General features: G+C 57.5%; 1 protein-coding gene across 15 annotated transcripts in view; it reads right to left on the bottom strand.

The window, feature by feature from the left end:
• PTPRF (protein tyrosine phosphatase receptor type F) overlaps positions 1–22,462 on the bottom strand; it is an 83,835-nt gene that overhangs the window by 44,921 nt on the left and 16,452 nt on the right. For all 15 annotated transcript variants that reach the window (XM_036255685.1, XM_036255684.1, XM_036255677.1 and 12 more), the window contains exons 4-6: positions 17,468–17,613; positions 17,162–17,303; positions 4,516–4,704 (exon numbers count right to left, since the gene is read on the bottom strand). In XM_036255685.1, coding sequence (XP_036111578.1) covers positions 4,516–4,704; positions 17,162–17,303; positions 17,468–17,613 — 477 coding nt within the window. The remainder of the gene's footprint in view (positions 1–4,515; positions 4,705–17,161; positions 17,304–17,467; positions 17,614–22,462) is intronic.

Genomic DNA, 22,462 nt, shown 5'->3' on the forward strand with positions numbered 1-22,462 from the left:
AAAACCTAACCTGCGCCCTGGCCACGTGGCTCGGTTGGTTGGAGCACCATCCCATACACCAAAAGGTTGCAGGTTTGATTCTTGGTCAATGTTTCTCTCTCTCTCTTTCAAATCAATTAAAAAAATTTAAATTAAAAAACAGTAAAACCTAACCGGCTGTGTGATGAGTCTCTGGGCATCTCGGAATAGCCATTTTCCCACCAAACTGAAGTAAGAATCTGCCTTTCCCATTTCACAAGGTGGCTGTGAGAGACTGGGGGGAGCCTGGGAGTCAGCATTGCCCGCGAGAGGTGCCAGTGGGCTCGGGCCGAAGGGAAACGACCCTCCTGGCAGCCCCGGAGGATGGCAGGGCAGAGTGTGGGGACAGGCTCTTCCCATCAGAGCTGGGGTTAGCCAGCAGAGTGGGGAGCTGCAGGTCTCAGCCCCACTCCAGAAACGGTCCTGCACTTCCCTCTGGGTCCCATCCACTGGGGTCAGCGGGCTTCCTCTGGCAGCCAGATGCTGGCATCGCTGCTCGAGGTCCCGCAGTCTCGGCGCAGGTGTCGGGGGGGGGGGGTGTGTGGAAGGAGACCGCTCTCTGGGTAAGCAGGTGACAGCTGTGCTGCATTGTCCTTGCTGCACAGACCACGACAGGATGGCAGCTCACACACTCAGGCCACCAGGATGAGTGGAGCACGGGAGGTCCCCTTGGGGCTCTGTCCAGGCGGGCAGAGCACCTGGCCCACACTTTCACTCAGGACTCATCGGTGGCTCAGAACCCAATTTGGGAGGCAAGTCCCTACTCACTGCTCCAGCGGCGCTGCCTGCACCTGACCCGATCTGCACTCTCCCTGAGTCTGTCCCCTTCTTCCTGGGCCCAAGCAGGTCACACGGCGTCAGTGAGGAAGGCGTCTGCTGAGCAGAGCTCACACCCGGGTACACACCACCACCACCCTCCTACACAGCACTGCTATAAGGCCAAACCCTGGTGACATGTGCTGTGGCTCGGCCCGAAGATGCCTGAGTGCTGGGCACCGGTCAGGGGGCCTGAGGCCTGGACGAATGGGAGTGTGGAGCTCTGCAGCCCTAGCAGGGCCCCGCCATTCCCCAGGCCCCAGGTTCTGCATATGTGATACTACAGGCTCCTGGGGGACCTCACAGGGGAGCTCCCTGGCCCTGCACCTCCACTGGTGACCCCAGGTGACTCCCTTCACTCAGCTGTGAAGTGGGCATGATAATCACAGCCTGTCCTACTTCTCAGGGTTGCAGGAGAATCCAGTGCAACCAAAGGCAGGAAAGCGTTTTGTAAACTGTCGGTGATGCGTAAACCGTGAAAGTCCCTGTAAACAGCCGAGTGCTGGGGCCGATTCCTCTGTGAAGGGATGTCCTTGTAAACGTGCACGGAACAGCTCCAGGACAGTGGCAGCAGCTACTGGGATCGGGGGCTGGGGCCAAGACCAGGCAGTGATGGGGGAGAGGCCCTTCCGTCACCTCCACCCAGAGCGGGGATGATTGAGTCCCCTCAGGTGCCATCTGGTTCCATCCTTGCAGCTGGATTTGGGGCCTACAACCCTCAAGTCCCAGCTGCCAGGAGGCAGAAAAGGTCTAACAAAGAGGTCTTTCCTGGACCTGGGAAGCAGGCGTGAACATCAGTCTGTAGGGACAGGGTCCAAAAATCAAGTTCACGAAATAATTCGTCAATAAGGGCCCAGAGACCTGTCCTATAGCTGGGCTTGAGCGGGGCACTGGGAGGGACCTCGGAGAGGGAGCCGGACCCAGGCCGTGGGGTGCCCAGCCTCAGCGAGCAGAGCTGGAGCCAGGTGGTAAGGTGGGAAGAGTCCTACAGGAGGAGGCTTTAGGCAGAGATGGGCGGGGCTTCACATTCTGGCAAATGTGAGCAGAGGGCCAGGATGGGGCCAGGATGGGGTCAGGGTGGGGTCAGGGAGGAGGATCTCGGTGCACATGGGAAGAAGAGCCCAGTTCCCAGAGCCCTCGCCACATGCCAGGCAGTGAACGAAAGCTCTCGGCTGCCACTGTCTCACTTAGTGCTCACGGCAACTCCTTTTAAAACATGGTTTTTAAAACTGATTTTAGAGAGAGAGAAAGGGAGAGGGAGAGAGAGAGATAGAAACATCGATGAGAGAGAAACAGCAACATCCACTGGCCGCCTCCTGCATGCCCCCTGCTGGGGATCGAGCCCACAACCTGGGCATGTGCCCTGACCAGTAACTGAACCGGTGACCTGTTGGTCCATGGGTTGACACTCAGCCACTGAGCCACACCAGCTGGGCTGCATCTCCTTTTTTATTGATTTATTTATTAAAACATGTTTTTATTGATTTTTTTCAGAGAGAGAGAGAAACATCAATCTGCTGCCTCCTGCACGCCCCCTACTGGGGATCGAGCCCGCAACCTAGGCATGTGCCCTGACCAGGAATCAAACCGGGACCTCTCAGTCTATGTGCCACATGGGCCGGGCTGCACCTTCTTTTTAAAGATGAGAAAATGGAAACTCAAAGAAGTTGACTTAACTGAGGCCACAGAGCCAGCGGGGACCCAATGAGATAAAGCTGGAGGTGTGCACAGGGGGAGACAGAGAACAGTCCAGTCCGTGCGCCTTGTTCACAGGCGTGCACCTGACCACAGAGGCAATGAGTGTCAGAGCACAGAAGGACACACGCAGGAAACTGACAGCTGCTGGAGGATAGATTCAGCAGTGTTTGGTGACCCAGGACATAGCCATGGCAGGCAGTGAAAGGAGACAAGGGGACCCACCTGAGAGTCATGAAGCCACCAAACCAAAAGGACTTGGAAGTTCCTACGGGAGGAGGAGTCAGGGCTTCAGGTTGGGAGGCTGCCACTCACAGAAGAGGGTCAGCGGGAGAAAGTCATCACTCACCACGGTCAGGGTGACTGACACCCAGAAAGCAGACACATTTTTTGGTCTAGAGCACAGGCTCGAGATGTTTGGGTTGGAGACAGATCTGGGAGTTGTGGGAGTGGAGAGGGTACCGGATGCCACAGGAATGGGTGAGCAGCCCAGGGAAAGGCTCGCAAGCTCCCCAGCTGGAGGAACAAGCAGAGGAAGGGGCCTGAGGGCAGACAGAGAACAGCCAGGGAGACCTGGGAGGGAGCGGTTGGGAAGGAGGGAGGGTGCAGACTGCTGCTGAGAGGACAAGGAGCCTGAGGCCCGAGCAGCACTGGGTGGAGTACTGGGCGGGAGCCAGCGCACAGGGCACTGAATGGGTGGCACAGGGCCTGGCACACAGCAGGCACTACATAAATACTTGATGAACAAACGCGCGAGACGGCGTGCCTTCCCAGAACTGCTGCCACAGACAGTCCCTGCCACCGGGTGGAGGCCAGACCCGTGGGGAGGACCATCTGGCTGCCTGGGGAGCCCGCCTGGGGAACCGCAGGGAAACGTAGAGGAGCCGAACTGCGCCGGCCGCTGGGCAGCGCTGGGGAACGGCTACAAATGCTGCCGGACTGTTTCCTGCCTTGATTATGGCTGTTTTAATTAACTGCACTACAGCTGCCTCCATCTTGTTGAGTTTTAATTAAATTAAATGAGCTAACACTTCATAGGCTGTCTCAGGCGGCCATGGCTAGGGCCGGAATCCTGCCCCTGCTGGGCAGATCATCTCTCCCTCCTCCCTGGGCACCGTGGGGAGTGGCAAGGCTGCCTCCGGAGTGGCAGGGCCTGAAAGGAGCGGTCCCGTCCTCCTTTACAGTTTGACATCACAGCTGAGGGGAGCAGGGGCTCGGGCCGCCCGGCCGTCCTGCCTGAGCCCCGGTCCCGCAGCAACCAGGAAGACTTTGGACGAAGGCATATCGGTCCAGCCATGCTGGCGGCAGATACTGAATGCAGCTGAACTGGTCCTGAACCTCCTTTCCCGCCTGCTCCGTTCCCACAAAAACGAAATCAATTATGCTGGCGGGAGCCTCGCCGGCAGATCGATCAATGGGGCGACACCTCCCGCCTGGTCAAGATGGTATCCTTGCTCCCAGGGCTCCAAGCTGGCTCTACTGAGACATCCCCGGGAGACAGGTGGCCCTGGTGGCTCAGGGACGGCAGTAACCCCCCCTGGCTCCAGCCTCTGAGGTCCAGCCTTTTGAAGCCTGATAAATCAGGCATCTTTGGCCTCTTTCCTTACCATCTGGAGAAGCAAAGAGAAGCACAATCCAGGCCCCCTCTTGGGCCAGGCTGCAGGGAAGGTGGAGGATGAACACCCACAGAGCAACTATGCAAGCCCAACACCAGGCTGGGCACAACCCTCTTCCTGTGAGGAGCAGAGCAGGCCTGAGTCTGAGTGACAATCCCAGGACAGTAAAACAATCACCAATGACTAGTCCTCACTGCCAAGTTCTCTTCCTGGGCCAGGAGAGCCTACAGCAAGATCCAGCCCACCCACTGGGTGCCCTCTGTTCAGCCCTGGAGGGTGAGGCCTCCTGTGGCCCCCAGGCCCAAGCAGGAAGGCTGTGCTGGGTTCAGGTCCCACACCTTTCCTCACGTCTGGGCAGCCCTCTGCTCACCTGAACGCAGCTGCTTGATGCGACCGTTGCTTGTGGTGGGATCCACAGGGAGGAAGTCCTTGAACCAAGAGATCTCCGGGTCCGGATTCCCGCCTGCCGCGCACAGCATGGTGGCCGTGCGCGCTTTCTCCACCACCTTCAGCTGAGGCCCCATGTCGATGGAGGGGAATCCAGAGGGCAGCTGGTCCTCTGCAGACAGAGCAGGTAGGCGTGTTAGGGCTAGGAACCCCTCTGTGGGCAGCTTCCCAACTCCCAGGTTGGCTGGGATCCTCAAGATTCTTCTCTCTCTGAACCCCGACTTCCAAGCAGAGTCCTGAGTCCCACTGCCCAGCTTACCCTTCACAGGGCCGGGGGCTGCAGGGGGGACCGCCCTGCCCTGTCAGGAAGTCGGGTTCCAGGTCTGAGAAGCAAAGCCTCAGACTGAAGACGTCGGCACTTAGCTCTCTGGGCCCTGGGAGAAACCAGGGTGAATGCTCTCCTGGCCACAGCAGAAAGTGCTCCATGGACGCAAGGCTGGATGGGGCAGACGCAGACGCAGGGGCATCCACAGCCACACTCGCCGGAAGGCTCCCTGCGCTGTCCAGCACCCACCCAGTGCCTGCTCCCGCCATTTCCTGCATCCAGCATTCAGCTCCACCGCACGGCAGAGCCCACGTCACAGCCTGGGTTCTGGCCCTGGCTCGGAACACACCCTGCCCTACCAGTGAGCCACCCTCAACCCCCGATCCTGACTGACCCATTCCCTACTGCAGCCTTGACCCTGACCCCCCTCCTCAGTCCTGACCCGGGGGCCATGTCTGAGCAGGTGGAGGCCAAGAAGATAAAAAAGCTCCAAGGACACCAAAAGCTGAGGCGGGCGGGGGATGGGGCAAAACGCCTCCCTAGCTGCTGCCTTCCAGCTCACAGGCGTCACTTCCACAGGTGCCCAGGAACAGACATCAGCAGCAGCCCCCGCCCCCTGCACACGGACTCCTGCGTCAGCCCTGAGGGTCAGGGGGCAAGGCTGCCCACTCTCCAGCCTCGGAAGCACAAGGGGTTGGAAGCAGGGTCCAGGCCCGTGTAAACCAAGTAGAGCTCCCACCTCCACCACTAACCTGCTGTCACCTGGACGTGTGACAAATCCTTTCCATGCCTCCGTTTCTGAAAACGGGGTTCAGGTGCCCACCTTGTAAAGCCATCATGAGGACATCTGATCATACACATGAGGTGCTGGAGAGTGTCTGACAAAGAATCTGCACCCAGTGACTATAACCAGCAAGGGCTGAGCCACTGGGGCCGACAGGTACCAAGACCAGGGCCTGGGCCCCGTTCCGCACTGGGCTGCCGAGAGGCCCTCCCCCAAGAGGAAATCACAGACTGTGTGCCAGCTCACCAGAGCCGCTCCACCAGGTGGATGCCAGGCATGCCCAGTGGGAGAAGGGGAACGCTGTCCATCGTCAGCCTCCTGGTGGGGGAGTGGGGTCCACGGTGGGAGAGACCAGGAGACTAGCAAGGCTGTGCACCTCCCTCCCACAGGCCAAGCACAAGTGGGTGTGTGGGGACATTTCCTGAGGTCAGGCTCCTGTGCCAGGGAAAAGGCACATGGCATCCTCGGGAGAAAAGTAAAGGATGCCAGCGCGGTCCTGCCTGAAAACGCTGAGACCCCGTGAGACTGACTGGGGATGAGGGCAGGCAAGAGAGGAAGCTGGAGGAGCCCTAGTGGGCAGAGGCCAGATCCCTCTAGCGGGCGCCAGACCCCAGGGATCCTCTGCCAAGGCTCCAGATGCCAAGGGCATCACCCAGGGACTGTGGTCCCATCAGGAGATGGGCCTGGGGTGGGGAGCAGGACTGCCAGCATGGCCTCACCTCCCAGCCTCTCCCGGCACCTGGCAGTCCCGGAGCCCTATAAATTCCAGGTGTGACCCAGGCATCTCTTTGGCTACGAATATGAACTCACAGAGTCCTAACTTTCAGCTCTGATTTTTAAAAGGAAAATGTTAAACAGAAAAGAGAGGATGGAAATGAAGCAGGACTTGGGCTGCACCAAGCGGGGGAACAGCTTCCTTTGGCTCTGCCACTACTGACTTTCACAGAAGCCCTCCCACCGCTCAGGGTCCCCCTCCCACCCTCCCTGTTCTCTCTAGCAGCTGGGGGCCCTCAGGACTGCCAGAGCCATCCTAGCCCACCAGGACGCCAGCCCAGGTCCTCCCAGACCTCAATCCTACCTGCTAAGCCCTCCTGAGCAATGGAGGGGAGGGCTGACAGAGGGGACAGGGCCTGCAGAGATAGGGTCCAGGAGTCAGCTGACCCCACCTCCACCAGGAAGGTACTGGAAGAAGTACAATCATCTATAGCCCCATGTCCCAAGAATCTACTCTGAATTCCTAACCCAAGGAAGGTCTTTGGGATTTATGCCAAATGAAGGACAATTAATTTTCCTTCCTCAATGATCGCGCCCTCAATGGCTCCATCCTTGGCTCAGTTCATCCCGCAGGCACTGGCTGCCAGAGCCTAAAACCAGCACGTGTGAAGAGTGTCCATAAAGCAGCAGGATCCAAAAGCCCTTCCCTTGTGCCAAGGAGGCTTCCAGACAGAACTCCCGAGGTGCAGGACTGAAGCGTGCCTCACAGGAGGCTCCAGCCCCCAGGAGTGACCACTGCTGTCTCTACCTTCTCTGCTTACCTGGGCACCTCCAGCACATTCATGCATAGCCAAGGACAGCAGGGTTACTGCTGCCCACCATGTGTCTGGACAAGCTGAGCACTGGGCGTGCTGTTGTACACCGACCCAGCCCCTGACGGGCACATTTATCCCCTACACCCCAGCCGCCCAGGTAGCAGAGGAGCTAGGTCCTGTGGTGAGGGGCAGGCAGGAGAATCGCTCAGGCTGAAGATCAGGGCAGCCGTTACACCATCACTCCAAACCCATCAACAATTAGGAAAACTGAGGCCCAGATATAAGGGAGAAAAGGTTGTATTAATAGAGCCTTTACTACCTTATAGGTACTGAGTTAAAATGCTTTACAAAATGATTTATTATTTTCTAAAATCCTGAGGTATACAAACAAATGGCTTAGAGAGATGGAGAAACCTGCCAAGGTCACAGTTTGGTAGGAGGTGGGGCAGGTGGTGGGATCCAGTGCCTGGCAGGGCTGGGCCAGGGCAGGGCTAGCAGAGGTGTAGGTACCCCTGGGGTAACGCACTACGTTCTAGCTCACCTCCCCAAGGTTGGCTCAGCACCCCCAAACCACACCCTCTGCCACCATCTAGGGCTCAGCCACTCCACCGCAACCCCCTTGCACACAAGCCTGGGCATTTTTATTTACTGCAAAACGAAACGGACTCTCCCCACACGTGGCTACTCGTGGGCAGTGGCGACGCATCCAGGCTCCAACATCCAAATGTCCCCTTCATGCCCGAGTCTGTTCAAAAACCTCTCCTGCAGAGCGGGAGGGGAAGAAGGGCCCCTCCCCCCTCCAGGCCACCCGGTAACCATAGCAACGGCGGAGGGCGCTGCTGTGGAAGGGCTGCCGGTGCAGTGTCCATACAGTGCACAGCTTCCGCCCCTCCCTCCCCACCTGGGTGGAGCCACCGCAACCCCTCCCAGGACCCCCACTTCCCAACTCCAGGGGACCCTCCCTCCTGGACATCCTTTCTGCTCAACCCAAACGTGGCTTCCTCCACCCCCAGCACGGCACTGAACCGAGGAGAGGTCCCCACACACCTGCAGCCTCACCGCCTGGGCATCTGCAGTGTCTGCCCCTGTGGGCTGAGGTCCTCCCCCTTCTGAACAGGGATGGAAAGAGGAGCCCTTGGGTACTTTGGAGGTACCGGGAGCCCAAGTCCCTACAGCTGCTTGTAGATTCCAGCTGCATGCACACTTGCACATATAGGGTGCACACATTCTCCCGAGGTCTGCCCCACAGACCCGTGTATCTGTGGGGGGTGCGCATATGTACGTGAATGGCTCTTGCTCCAAACTGCTGGTTTGGGCACTGCAGAGGGAGGAACGTCAGGAAAGGAATCCCCCCTGCTGACCACACCGGGCAGAGTAAGGTGACAGGGTGTGTGTGTGTGTGCACTGGGTGTTGAGAGCCTGAGGATCAGAAGGGGCAGGGCCCCTGACGCCCCACAGTAGCGGTGGAGTGGATCAGTTCAACTCCGCAGCCCCCGCCCTGCTGCCTGGGAGGCTTCCTGGAGGAGGAAGGAGATTAAGAACAGGGAACACCGCAGGGGAGGCAGCGGACGCTTCTGGGGAAGGGAGGGGCTGCCTGAGTAAAGGCTGTGGGCGGGCGTGAATGGTGGGTCTGACAAAGCTAAGGAAAATGTTGGGGTCCTGAGAGATGAGACTAGGGTGGGGGTGGACAGCGGATTAGCTTAGGTTGGCTGCAATGACTGGGGGAGGGAGGCTGCAGAGGCCCCCTACAAAGCACACACAGGTCTCTTTGTTGAGCTCCGCCTGAGATGCCTGAGGCGGAGTCTGCGCTGGAGGAGGGGGCTACACCAGAAAGCTGACAGATGGAGCCGCCTTGCAGGGTCTCAGGGTGGGCAGCACCGTCTGTCAGCATGACCTTCTCACCCTTGTTTACTCAGATTCTTGGCATCTCCATGCACATGCAGGCGCGCGCGTACACACACACACACACACACACACACGCGCTCCCTGGGGTGGTACTGTCTGTAAGCCTGACCCCTCCCTGTGTGTGAGTGTTGGGCCTGGCCTCACCCTGAATACTCGACACCTAGAAACATGCACAGCCACAGAGATACACAGGGTGAAAAGGACAGGTGTAAACTCAGAAACCCCAAGTGTGTGTGGAGGGGCACCTGCAGTGCCAAGCACCTGTGGGAACACTCGTGCAAACACACATGTGGAGACACGCAATCAGAGAGACACATGTGCTGAGACACATGCCCCTGAAGGCATGCACGGGGCAGAGACACGGACAACGAAAAGATGTGTAGACACATGAAGGAACTTCGTGGGAAACCAAGGCCACCTCAGGCCGGCCCCCTGGGGCAGCACCATCCTCAGCAGAGCAGGCCAAGACACCCCCTAGCCAGTCGAAAGGTCTCCCCAGACCTGCAGGATCCCACACTCTCCCAGAGAGCCCAGCCCCAGCCCCACCCCCAGGCTTCCAGGAAGTAAGGGGGGCCTGGGGAACCTTGGGCCCATCTCCCTTGCAGCTTTCAGTCTCGACTTTCAGCTTTTTCCAAGAGAAAACTCCCACCTCTTCCAGCACTCAGATTTCATCAAACTTGGCATCTTAAAAGCCTGTTTTGTTTTTTAATCTGAGCTGTTTGGGGCCTGTCAGCAGCCGTGGCCTCCCCCTCCCAGTCCCACTCTCAAGCCAGGGCTTCCCTGGCACCTCACACAGCCCTACTGGACCTGGTGGTGAGGTCTCCCCACAGGGCACACCCAAGTGGGCCGGGGGGTGGGGGGGCGGCACACACCTCGCCCACACTCTGTCTTCCGGCCTGGCTCCCACCTCCATCCCGCTTCAGGATGATTCTGTTGATCCATTTACCCTCCTCCACCAGGTTTGGGCCCAGTCACTCCAGGCCAGTGACAGCCTCCCACTCGCTCCTCAGGCCCCTGCAGCCCAGCTGCCACTCCCACTGCTTCCTGCCAGCATGTTCCCCAAGGTCAAGCACGACTCCACGGAGATAAACCCAAAGGACACTTCGCAGTCATCTGGCCTGACCTCTGGAAAGCACCCCACCCTGCTGCACCCTCCCCCTTCCTCCTCGTCATCTTCTCCCTGACTTCCATGGCCTCACTCCCTGTTTCCCCTCCCACCTCTCAGGCCCCTCTTCACCAGATTCCTTCCTACACAAACTGCTCCCCAAGTGAAGAGTTAGCTTCTGGGGCTGCATCCAGGCCCTCTCCCTCCCCTCTCGGCTCTCACTCCCTGAGAGTTGCCAGTTCTTGGCCTTCAAAACTCCAGATGTCCCTTGGACTGCCCAGCGAACCTGAACAAGGCCTCCTGACTCCTTTCTGGATGCCTGCACACGCCCGACACAACAGATGTCTAACAGGACTCATCAGCCTGCCTTCGAACCTGGGCCTCCCACACCTGGGTCTGGAACACAGCACCACCTGGCCACAGAGCTGGTAACCCAGAGGCTCCCACCTCCGAGCCCCCCAGGGAGCCAGGCAGGCCACCGCTCTTTCTAAACTGCTTGTCACTCAGTCTCCCTCCCTCTCCTACCCAATGCTTGGGTTTGGCCCATTGCCACCTGTAACCTGGGCTGCAGGGCTGCCCCAACCTCCACTGGTCTCCTTCTACCCCACTCTGCACTCCCAGGGACCTTTCTGAAGCATACAGTTGATCATGTCATTCCCCTGATTAAAATCCTCTCCTCTGGCAGCCAGAGAGACAGGACACCTCACCAAGGATGGAGAGTGTGCACACACGGTCATTTAAAGTTTCCTTTAAAACAAAACAAAACAAAACAAAACAAAACACCCACATTTTTTAGAGAGAGAGAGAAATATCAATGTGAGAAACATCAATCTGCTGCCTCCTGTACACCCCCTACTGGGGATCGGCCCACAACTCAGGCATGTGCCCAGACTGGGAATCGAACCGGGACCTCTCAGTCCATGGGATGACACTCAATCCACTGAGCCACACAGGCTGGGCAAAAGTTTTTTTTTCTAATCCTCACCCAAGGACATGCCTCTGTTGATTGTAGAGAAGGGAGAGGGAGAGGGAGGAGAGAGAGAGAAACATAGACCTGAGAGAGACACGGATTGGCTGCCTCCCGAACGCCACACCGTTGTGCCCTGACCAGGAATCGAGCCCACCACACTGGCCAGGGCACACACAGGGTCATTTTTTTTTTCTTTCTTTGCATGTGCCCCTAGCAGGAACCGAACCCGGGACTCTCTGGTACACAGGCCGATGCTCCAACCACTGAGTCAAACTGGCCAGGGCCACAGGGACATTTTAAACCTCCAACTTGGCTACCCGTCTCCAGAGCTGCCAGCTCCACTGTGGTCATGAGGCGGGGGGAGAGATGAACCCGCAGGGGGCCAGTCGGGGGCCGTGCACACAGCAGGGCTTTGTAAGCGCCTGTGACTAGAGGGGTAGGAAGGCACGGTGGGCACAGGGGTGGTGCCTGGTGTGTCCGTGGCTAACAGAAGAGGCAGATGTACTGCCCACCCCACAGGAGGAGCCATTCAGAAGGAAGTCCACTTGGGGGGGAGAGAAGGAAAAGTCACAGAGATCACAGTCACTGGACCCAGAAGCATGTAAGTCACACCTCAGCTGCAAGGGGAGGGGCAGAAGCTGGCCTTGGTTCCAGGTCTTCTGTGGCTGCCAATCCAGGAGGTGACTGGCCCTGCTCCCACAAAACCAGCCTGTTATCCAGACACACATGCAGGCAACAGGAAGGGGGCAAATCCTACCATGTGGAAAGCCACCATATGCCTATGGTAGCCCTTGACCCCAAGTCAGGCTTGGGCCAGGGACAGGGAGAGCTGACTCTCTGGGAAAACACAAGCTCCCTCACGAGCTCAGCGCCAGCCCCAGGACAGCTCAGGACAGGGGTGTATGTTGCTGTCAGCCCTCATGTCACCAGGGCTTTTCCAAAGGGATTATGTGTGTGGGTGGGTGGAGGGGGGTTCAAGAGGTCTTTCATCACCCACAGGTCCCAAAGCCAGCCAGGGTCAGAGCCAGGGCAGAACCCAGGGGTCCAGGCCCAGCACTAACCTCACCCCAGTCACTACCTCACATTGCCTGACATTTGGTCCCCAAGAGCCTGCCCTGAGGCAGGAAAGATGGGCATTCCATGCAGGCACCTGGGTTCCTGGGCCCATGTGGCATGAGTGGTGTAGTCTTGGTCAGTGAGCAGACACCAAGGCCAAGTGGGAACAGGTAAAGGGTGCCTGGGCTTGGTGGGGGAGGAGCGGGAGAGGAGAGAGTCCCAAGGATCCCTGTCTCGTGCACCCTCCCTGCTGGCCCGGTTGCAGAGGAAATGCTGAGGTGCCATCACAGGCACTGATAAGAGGTCAGAGCAGCCACTCTGTCCCATGTTCATCTCTGTCCCAGCTGACCAACAGCTCTGGGCAGGGCTCCTGTGGGGTCTCAGGGACAATGGGTCCAGACCCAGTGTCTCTGACCTCCCACAGCACCAGGCAGATGACACGTTCAGCTCAGGCTGCTTGCTGCACAACCCCCTTGCCATACACACAGCCTGTAAGGTACAGACCACCTTGTGTATGCACCACACCCCACAAACACGTTGTCTAATGCGCGCGCGCGCGCACACACACACACACACACTGTGCGATGTATACCACCTGCTGTACACACCACACCCCCACATCGTCTGATGCACACACACATTGCATAATGTATACCAACTGCTGCATGATGTACACCACCTGCTGTATACACCACACCCCCCACATAACGCCTGGTGCACGCTCATACACACACAGTCTGCTGCACATACCCTGCTATGTATACAGTCTGTAAGGCACACACCTGCTATACATACTGCATCACACACCTTACACACACAATGCCTCGCTCATGGCACCCAGACCACACACAGGTTGCACAATCATCCATGACCACAAGGCCAACGTGTACCCAGAGCCCTCAGAGCCAGGCCCCCCAGGACAAAGTCAGAAACAGCTCATCCCTGCACCTCCCCCTCGGCCCTTCCAGAACCACCCAAGTTACCAGGACCCTGCCACACCTCTGCTGTCTGGTCTCCTCCGGGGCCCACCTGACCACTGTCCTGCCTGGCCTGGAACCCACTGGCCCAAATGAATCTGTGACCCCCAGACTGAGCTCCAGACCCTCACTCCCCCCTCCTGGAGCGAAAGGCCGAGCAGCAAGGCCTGCCTCCCATCCCCCTCCGCTCCCCCTCCCTCCAGAGGGAAAATGTCAGATTCCCTGTCTCAGTGGTGGCAGCGGGCGGGTTGGAGGGGGAGTGATTCAGCCGCCTCACGAGTGCGCAGTGAGAAGAGCTTTTCCTGCCATTACCCAGCGAGGGAGAGGCTGGCTCGCTAATGGCTTCAATTACCACTCAGACAGGAACGCTGGGTGGCGGCTCTGCGCTCCTCACAGCTCAGGACAGGCTCACCTCCAGCCAGCATGTGCTGCTGAGCCCTGGCCTGGGCATCCCAGGGCGGCAGGGCTCTCCCTGGGGAGTGGGCGCAAAGGCCATGATCAGGGTGCTCCCGGAGCCACCAGGGGGGCTGAGTGTGAGGGGAGCTGGGCCTGGTGCAGAGCAAGGAAGGGCAGGAAAAACTTGCAGGCCTGAGCTTTTAGGGGTGCACCAAACCTTCACCTGAGCCAGGTCTCCCTAGGCAGCCCTTAGCCACTCCCCTAAAGAGCCCAGCTTGTGGTGATTGGCCCCAGTCCAATGTGTCAGTCATTTCTATACACACGGGGAGGGGGGGCTTTCCTGGCCAGCACAGGCCAGGAGGGGCAGAGCAGGGTGGGGTGATGGGGCAGTCCTAGTTTGGGCTGCTTTCCTCTGGCCCCACCCCCTGGCATCTTTGAGGCCTCCCACTCCACTCCTTTCTGCCAAGCCCAGAGCTGGTCAAGGTTACACAGACGTGATAAGTCAGCATTTCGTCTTCCGGGTGCTATGTTTCAGGAGCAGGAGGGGTTCCTTCAGGCCCACAGCTCCACCCCCACCCAAACAGGGACCTGCCCCACACCTCCCCAACATCATCAGACACCTCTCATAACCTAGAAGCACAAACATACCCCAGACTCAGCTAAAGAAACCCTGATCCAAGAAGGCCCCTCTGGATGGGAGACCCCCCTGCAAGTCTGAATCCCCTTCACCACAGGCCCTGGAAGACCATCCTCAGCCTTCTCCAGTCTTTAAAAGTTAAAGTTGCCTAGGGCAGTGTTGGGGTAGGAGAGGGCCCAAAGAGGACCTTGGGGGAGGGCCAGAGCTTGGGGAGACTTCTCTTTCAACACTGACAAGGAGGCCCTTTCCCTATACGAGAGCCTGCGAAGATGCCCTCTACGGTGGGAGCCAGAGTCTGGCCCTTCAGCCACTTCCCAAATGCCAGGGCAGGGCAGATGGCTCCCTGCTGGGGCAGAGACAAACTGGAGAGAGGGCAGTGCTGAAATACTCATCCTCAGGTCATGAATGGGGAACCTGAGGTCAGGGGTGGCTGGGTCAGGACATGCAGCAATCAGCGACCCTGGCCCAGAACCTGCCTTCTGGGCCCCCAGCCCACAGGTAAGTACCCCCATGGGAGTACAAGGAGGGGCTGTACCACCCAGATAATGCCAGACAGCACAGAATCCAGGCACTGCCAGCTCAGCTGCTTGGGCCTCAGGATGTGCAGCTTCTAGTCCCACATTCCAGCAGCTACCGTTCACGATGGACTCCTGTGCTGTGCTCCAGCACGTCACACACTTCATCCTCCAGACCGGCCTGGACGGTAGGTGTTACATCTCCACCTGCAGATGGAGCGAATGCGGCTCCGAGGCACAGTTACATGCCCAAGGTCACAAGGTGAGAGAGCAATCGGTCAGAGCCTCTGCTCTTAACCACGGTCCTCCGCTGCGCCTTGACGCGGCAGGCCCCGCCCTGTCTCACAGGAGACAGACCACAGGCAGTACTGACGGGACGCGTGTGTGAACCTGTAAAGCCACAGTGTGGAAATGGCCACTGTGAAAAGATGCTCAACTGCTCTTGTCATCAAAGCAATGCAAATCAAATTGAGATGCCATTTTTTGCCTATTAACTTGGCAAAGATAGTTTTTTAATAATTCCCACTGCTGGTGCGGATGCGCAGAAGAGGCCCTCTTATGACCTGCTTGGTGGGAGTGTAAACTGACACCGTCTTCTGGAAACACTGAAAGCCTTAAAAATGCAGGTGCCGTTTTAAGCCAGCAATTCCGCTTCCGTGAATCTAGAATAAGGAAGCAATCAGGAAGGGGAACACGTCTGCAAGGACGTGGATAACACCTATTTATAAAGCAAAAAACTGCAAACACCACGTGTTGTGTCCAACAATAAAGGAATGGCTAAATAAATTAGGGTGCTTCCATGTGATACTTACCACAGCCATTAGAGACAATGACGCAGACGAACAGTTAATGAAGAGGACGTTCATGACAGGTTTTTTTAAAAGCAGCCGACACCCGGGCCAGTTTGGCTCAGTGGTCAGAGCGTCAGCCACAGACCAAAGGGTCTCAGGTTCGATTCCAGTCAAGGGCACGTACCCCAGTCAGGATCGTGCAGGAGACAACCAATCAATGTCTCTCTCTTACATCGCTGTTTTTCTCTCTCCCTCCCTCCCTTCCTTCCACTCTATCGAAAAATCAATGAAAAAATATCCTCGGGTGAGGATGAACAAAAAATAAATAAATAAATATAAAAAGTCTACAAATCACTGGGCAGAATGTGACCCACTTTGTTATGTACATAAAATGCACACACAGGGAACTAACCCGACATTAACAGTAAGAAGATAATTTCCTATGTGCTGCTCTATACGTATCAAATTTGCAATAGTGAACAGGTATTGTCATTGTAATTTAAAAAAAAAAAAAAATCAAACTATCAATTTTTGTTTTGTTTTGTTTTGTTTTATTCCTCACCTGAGGATATTTTTCTACTTATCATCAGATAGAGTGGGAGGAAGGGAGAGAGAGAGAGAGAGAAACATCGATGTGATAGGGCCACATCGAATGGTTGCCTCCCACACAACCCCGACCAGGGCCGGGACAAACTGCAACCGAGGTACATGCCCTTCACTGAAGTCAAATCCATGACTCATTGGTCCACAGGCCGACGCTCTAACCACTTAGCAAACCAGCCAGGGCGATCAATACCATGTTTTGAAAACAATGCAGACATATTCAGATGGATGAATCCATCCTGGCTGGGGGCTGATCATGTCACTCCCACCCTGTGTCCCCAGGAAAGTGATGAATTGTTCTCCCCTCTTCTCTCTCTGCCCTCCAGGTCCACACACCATCCAAAGAGCTCCTTCTCTCCTGCCTCTGGGCCTTGGCACATGCTGATGCTGTTCCTCCTGCCTAGGGCCCCATCCAACTCCCATGTAGTCTCAGGACTCAGCTTAGACAACAGCTCCCTTCTCCCCTGTGGCCCCCCAGCCCCCTGAGCTGCCCCACTGCACTTTTTAGAGACTGCAGTTCAGAGGGCCTGGTCAGACCACGCTCTGGGCACAAGGCAGCATTAGGGAATGTTTGTGAATGAATGGAGGAGCCACTAAGTGAGAGAAGACACTAAAATCCACACACAGAGTCCCAGTCCCCCATCCAGGGCCCCTGCCACAGGAACAGAGATCTCTGAAGCCCACCGGCAAGCTCCACAGGAAAATCCAATCCATTCCACAAGCCATGTAACCCAAGCTATACACAGCTGCAGCCCCCACCTCAAGTCAGCCCCCAGATCCCCCCAGATAAATGCTCCGTCTCAGCAGGAGAACACAAAGACATGAGGCACACGGCCGGCCTCAGCACAAGCCAGACAAGCCAGGCCAGATCCAATGACCATCCCTGTCTATTGCGGACCTTCGTCAACCCCAGCATGGCAAGTCCTCCTTTCTGCCACACACACAGCAGCCCATGGCAGGGACAGGCCTGGCTGGCTGGTTCTTCCCAGACCGCAGTCTGCCCACCCCCCATGCCACGCCCCTCCAGGGCACGCACCTTCCAGCACTGAGAGCTTGGCACTGGTGTTGATCTCTCCCAGACTGTTGGTGGCCGTGCACTCATAGATGGCTTCATCTCGCTGCACCCGTAAAGGCTGGATCCGCAGCACGGACCCTGCCCCATCATCAAACTCAATGACCTGCCAGAGGACAGAAACCTGGTCACAACTTGCTCTGGGTCAGCCATCCTCCTGCCTCCAAAAGGCCCCCGGGGGAGAGAGACCAAGGGGAACAGATGCAGGACCAGACTCTGGTATAGGCAGAGCCCTGAGCCCTGCCTGCCACTTCCCACCCAAGGACGTACCTCGAAGCGCTGGGAGCTGACTTTCTTCCCCTTCTTCATCCATGTGATACGAGGCTTAGGTTCCCCTGTGGCTTGGCACACGAAGGAGGCCACCCCTCCCGACAGCCCAGTCTGGTCCTCAGGGACCTTAATGAAGACAGGTTTGCCTGGAGAATGGAAGACAACAGTCACCACAGGGCAGTCACTACAGACATGGCCAACACTAGGTGGCAGTCATGGGGATAGGGTCGTGGCAAAGAAGATCTATAGGAGTAACAGTAGTGAGACCTAACCCTTGCACAGAGCTTAGTCTGTGCCAGGCACTCTGCAAACAGCTGTAGGCATATAAGGTGGCTTCTAAATTATCTCTGCTTATAAGGAAGAAAACGGAGGCACAGAGAGGTTAAGGAATTTGCCCAATGTGACACAGCTCGTTAGTGGCAGAGCTGAGATTTGAACTCGGGCCTTCTGAGTCTGGAGTCAGTACTTTGACCACTACACATTTGTCTCCACCCCCCACCTGCCCATCAAATCCGAGCTCTAGGACAAAGGCGTGCTGAGAGCGGCTGGAACAGCCCCAGCATCTCCCCACACTTGTTTCTCTCCCACTGCTTTCCACCTTGGTGATGGTACCTCCTTCCACAAGGCTCAAGCCAGATACCGTGACTCCTCCTCTCCTCCGGCCCCCACATACCAGCAGACATTCCACCCCTTAAGTATCTCTGGGCGGCGTCCCAGGTGAGTTGCTTTCCTGTAAACCTGCCCCTGCACCCTGCCCCCCGACAGGGTTATTGACTTCTGACAGCCTGGCTGTCTCCCCAAGTGTCCACAGGGAGGCAGGTGGAGGGGGAAATGGGAGGGGCTTCAGACACTGTACTGCCATACCCACATCACCAGGGGCCCACCTGGCGCACCTGTCCCTATGAATCCCACCACCCAGGGTCACAAGACCAGAGAAACCCGGCCTTCACTAAGACATAGCAACACCTCGTTAATCCTGACAGCAGATCCATTTCCTATTAATCAGGCCAATGAACAGCTCCAGGAAGGCTAATACCGTGGGAAATGACCTTTCAGTCCACCTGCTCAGTGCTGATGCACCCAGGCTTGGCCCGGCGTCTGGCACAGAAACGCGTGTGTGCAATGACGACAATACTTCGCTAGGCACCCACTCTGCACCAGGTACTTTATCGCACTTAGTCCTTCATCAGTATCCCCAGTTTACAGGCTCAGAAAGGTCAAGTCACTTGTCCAAGGTCACACAGCCAATGAGTGGCACATCTGAGACTGGAATTCAAGCCTGTTGGATTTCAAAACCCCAGGCACAAACCAGTCCCCACGGTATGGTTGGAAGCCAAGAGCTGGGTCAAGAACAGGGTCAGTGGTGCGGTGGGTGCCCAGGCCAGACCAAAGAAGGTCGAGGAGTGGGTGTGAGGTGAAGCAGCAGAGAGGAGTTAAATGACTCTAAACAAGACTGACTATGACGGGGAAGATAAAGAAAACATGGCACCTGAAGAGAATTAGGGTTGGAGGGGGTTTTTACATTTTTGTTTCTTTTTTCCCCCCTAAGATGTGAAAAACAAGTGTTTAAATGCTGATGGGAAGAAGCCAGCAGAGAGGAAGAGGGTGCTAATCCAGTGGAGAGAGGGGGACAGCGGATGGGGCAGAGTCCCTGAGGAGGGGAGGGTCCCGGGGAACACCAGGGTCGGGATGACAGCAGCAGGTGCAGAGAACAGGGAGGGAGCCTTGCAGGGAGCAGCGGGGAACCCATCTTACTGAGCAGCCCTGGCCCAAGTGGGTCCTAGAGATGTTATGTAATTATCAAGCCAATCACTCCCCATCTCTGAGCCTCCACTTCCTCATCTGCAAAGTGGTGCCAGGGACACGATCTGTGCAGACAAAACGTGAGGACGTCTGCACACTGCACAGGCGCGTGGTGGGCCTGCGAGAGGGTGGCCACCACTCTTGTTCGCAGTGTAAGTCTTAACACAACCCCGTGAGGTAGGTGGTATCGTCCCCACTGCTAAAGGGAGGCTCAGGAGGTCCCATAAAGGACACGACACAGAGTGACTGGGGGTAGAGCCAGGGTTTGATCTGGTGTTCCAAATCCTAACATCGGGCACTCACCTGACTGTTCCTGAAGTAGCCAGAGGAGCCAGGGACAACTCTGGTGGGGAAACACACACACCTGGCGGGGACCAGAGTCGCATGGGGACAACACATGTGTGTCCCTCCCTTCGCTCGACCGTCCTCTGAAGGAGGCTTTGGACTCCCCCAGTGTGCAGCCTCCCTTTCAGACAGGACTGTGCCCACCAGGCTCCACCAGGCTCCACCAGGGTGAGGGCATCTCCTCCCCGACCCTGAGGACCTCAGACGGCAGCTTCTGCTCCCCTGCACTGCCACCACCGCAGCCCAGACACCGCCTTCCCTGAACTGGACCCTCCACCGTCACAAGCCTCTAGTCTTGCCCCCTCCAATCTATTCTTTATTTAGCAGCCAGTGCGAACTGATAGCCTCTCCCCCTGATCAACACTTTCCAAAGGCCTCCCGGGGCTCTCAAAACAACATTTCAACTGCCCTGGCAGACAGAGCCCTGCCGGTCTGACCCCAGCCACGCCCCCAGCTCCATCGCCTGGATAAGCAGTGTCCCCTGCGGCCTCAGGACTTTTGCACAGGCTGGTCCTCTGCCACAGATCTCGCAGACTGCTGCTTTACCCACTAACTCCTGTCTACCTTTCTGAATTCAATTTAAAAATCATTTCCTCAGAAATGTTCCTCGGTCTCCCTGCCACTGTCCCCCACTCCATTAGCTCAGTTCCTGGCTTGAAGCTTTCTGGGAACTCCATCTGCCTGTCTGGTAGCACTGCCCATGGTTTGTTAGGTAGGTGTGGGAGGTTATCACTTTTTCCACATTTGGGGAGTATTTGAGTCATGGCTGCTTCCCCACCTAGGACAATGGCCCTGGGCAGGGCAGACACCGTGCCTCCCTTGCCTCCCGCCCTGTTCCAGTCCCAGCCCAGTTCCTGGCATGCAGGGGAATGGAGCAAATGAAGAAGCCATAGACAAGAGAAGGCCTGAGGAGGAGGGAGTCTGCAGCCCCTCACCCCAGGGGGAAGCCCCCTCCCCAGGGAGAGAAGTGGGGTAGAAACTCTTCTAGGCTCCAGAGTAACGTGTCTGCACAGAAACACAGAAACCAGAGGCTGGAACCTGCCGAACCAGAATGTCCAGGCCAGAGTGCCTGGGGGCGGGGCGAGGCCTCAGCGACAAACAAAGAACCAGAAACTGGGGAGTGGCTCTCCGCCAGGTACCGGTCAGGAGAGAGTGAGAAGGAGAAAGGCCTTCGTACTATGTGGAGGCTGGACTGGGCCCAAGGCCTGGGGCCACAGAAGAGGCAGAACACCCCTAGGAGTCTGGAGTGGGGCCAGTGGCCCGCTTGGCCACCCACCCACCAGAGTCTGGCAAGACCAAGGAGTACAGCCTAAGCCCAGCGCCGCCCAGGGCGCTGGTCCTTCCCCTCAGTCTGGCCTCCCTCGGCTTTCCTCAACACCTCCCCAAATCCCCCCCAGCCGAGGGCACCTCACACAGCCCAGTCCTGGCCCCTTTGTTCCCCAGGCAGACCTTTGGGTAGCAGACATCTGACCATGGCTCTCCCCAGCTCCAAACCCGGGGTTTGTCTGCCCACTCCCCCTCACACCTGCGCCTGCTAGCCTCTCCAGGCCCACCTATCTTGCTTGACTCTTTCAAAAGAGAGCATCTGCCGTGGGCCACGCACAGCTCAGCCCTACTGGACTCGCCACTCTCCTCCATCCAGGCCCCGACAGGCCAGGCCTGGGGGCACCTCCTTGCATGGTGTGCCCTGCCCCTCTCAGGCGGCCCTCCCCAGCCCGTGGGAGCCTGCTCTGCATCCAGAGCCCTTGGTTTCCTGTCCCAGCGCTGACCGTCACGTGCCATGTGACTGGTCAGGTCCCCAGGCAGGTGGACAAGACCAAGTGATTTAACCACTCGGTCCAGTGCTGACCCAAAGCTGGTATTCAGTGAGTGTCTGAACAGAACTTCTGGGCCACATGCCAGGAGGGGCTTTCTGCCACCAGAGTGTGACTCCCTCAGCCTGACCCCCTCCCCTGCCACAGAAGAGGCATAGCCTTTGGACAGCAGCTTCCAGGAGCATGCCCTGGGCACACTCTGGCAGGTGGGAGGGCATCGCTTGTGAAAGGAAACAGTGGGCTGGCCTAGTAGTGGGTGGGCACCCCCCAGGATCCAGCCCTGGGGACAGCCACACTGGGCCACCTCCAAGGCTCCTCCACAGGAAACTGCTCTTCTGTGCCTTCCCTGCGGAGTAGCCACACACACTACACAGGCAGACACGGAAGCAGAGCAGCCTGCCAGGCAGGGGAGGGAGTTCCTGGAGAGGTGATTTCCCAAGCCCTGAACCGCCCAGTGAGGGGGGACTCATTACTGCTCGCTCCTGTGACTGCTCCTGCCCCCCCAAGCTGGCTCAGAGACCACCCTGGGTTCCTGGGGACACTCAAAGAGCCCTAGGTCATGGTCTCTGATGGGGGGAGCACATATTAGGTACCAGACACCTGGAACAGGTGCCCTCAGTTACCCTTTCCAGGTAGGAGTGATTAGCCTCATTGTGCAACAGGAAAACAGGCCCAGAGAGAGAAAACAACCTGCTGGAAGTTCTGCCGAGGGCAGAGTCTAGACGGGACTCCAGGCCTGCTCCACAAGGGGAGGGCACTACAGGCTGGTGTGTGGCACCCGGCCACGTCCTAGCTCCACAGGCTCTGGGGGGCAGGGGGGAGGACAGGACAGACCCATCCTCAGCTACTCAGGCTCTTGTCCCCACCACCTGCCCCTCCAGCCATCAGGCATCCTGCTCTGGGCTCCTAAGATTCCAAGTAACTGGTCCTGCACCCCTGTCTGTCCCATGTGGTCTGGGGACAAAGGGGGCTGGTTCTCACTGCGGCTCTCCCATGAGCTCCATGGAGGAGCCCAGGCCTGTCCCTTCTTCCC

This window comes from Molossus molossus, unplaced genomic scaffold (assembly GCF_014108415.1).
Source record: "Molossus molossus isolate mMolMol1 unplaced genomic scaffold, mMolMol1.p scaffold_m16_p_12, whole genome shotgun sequence".
Classification (NCBI taxonomy): domain Eukaryota; kingdom Metazoa; phylum Chordata; class Mammalia; order Chiroptera; family Molossidae; genus Molossus; species Molossus molossus.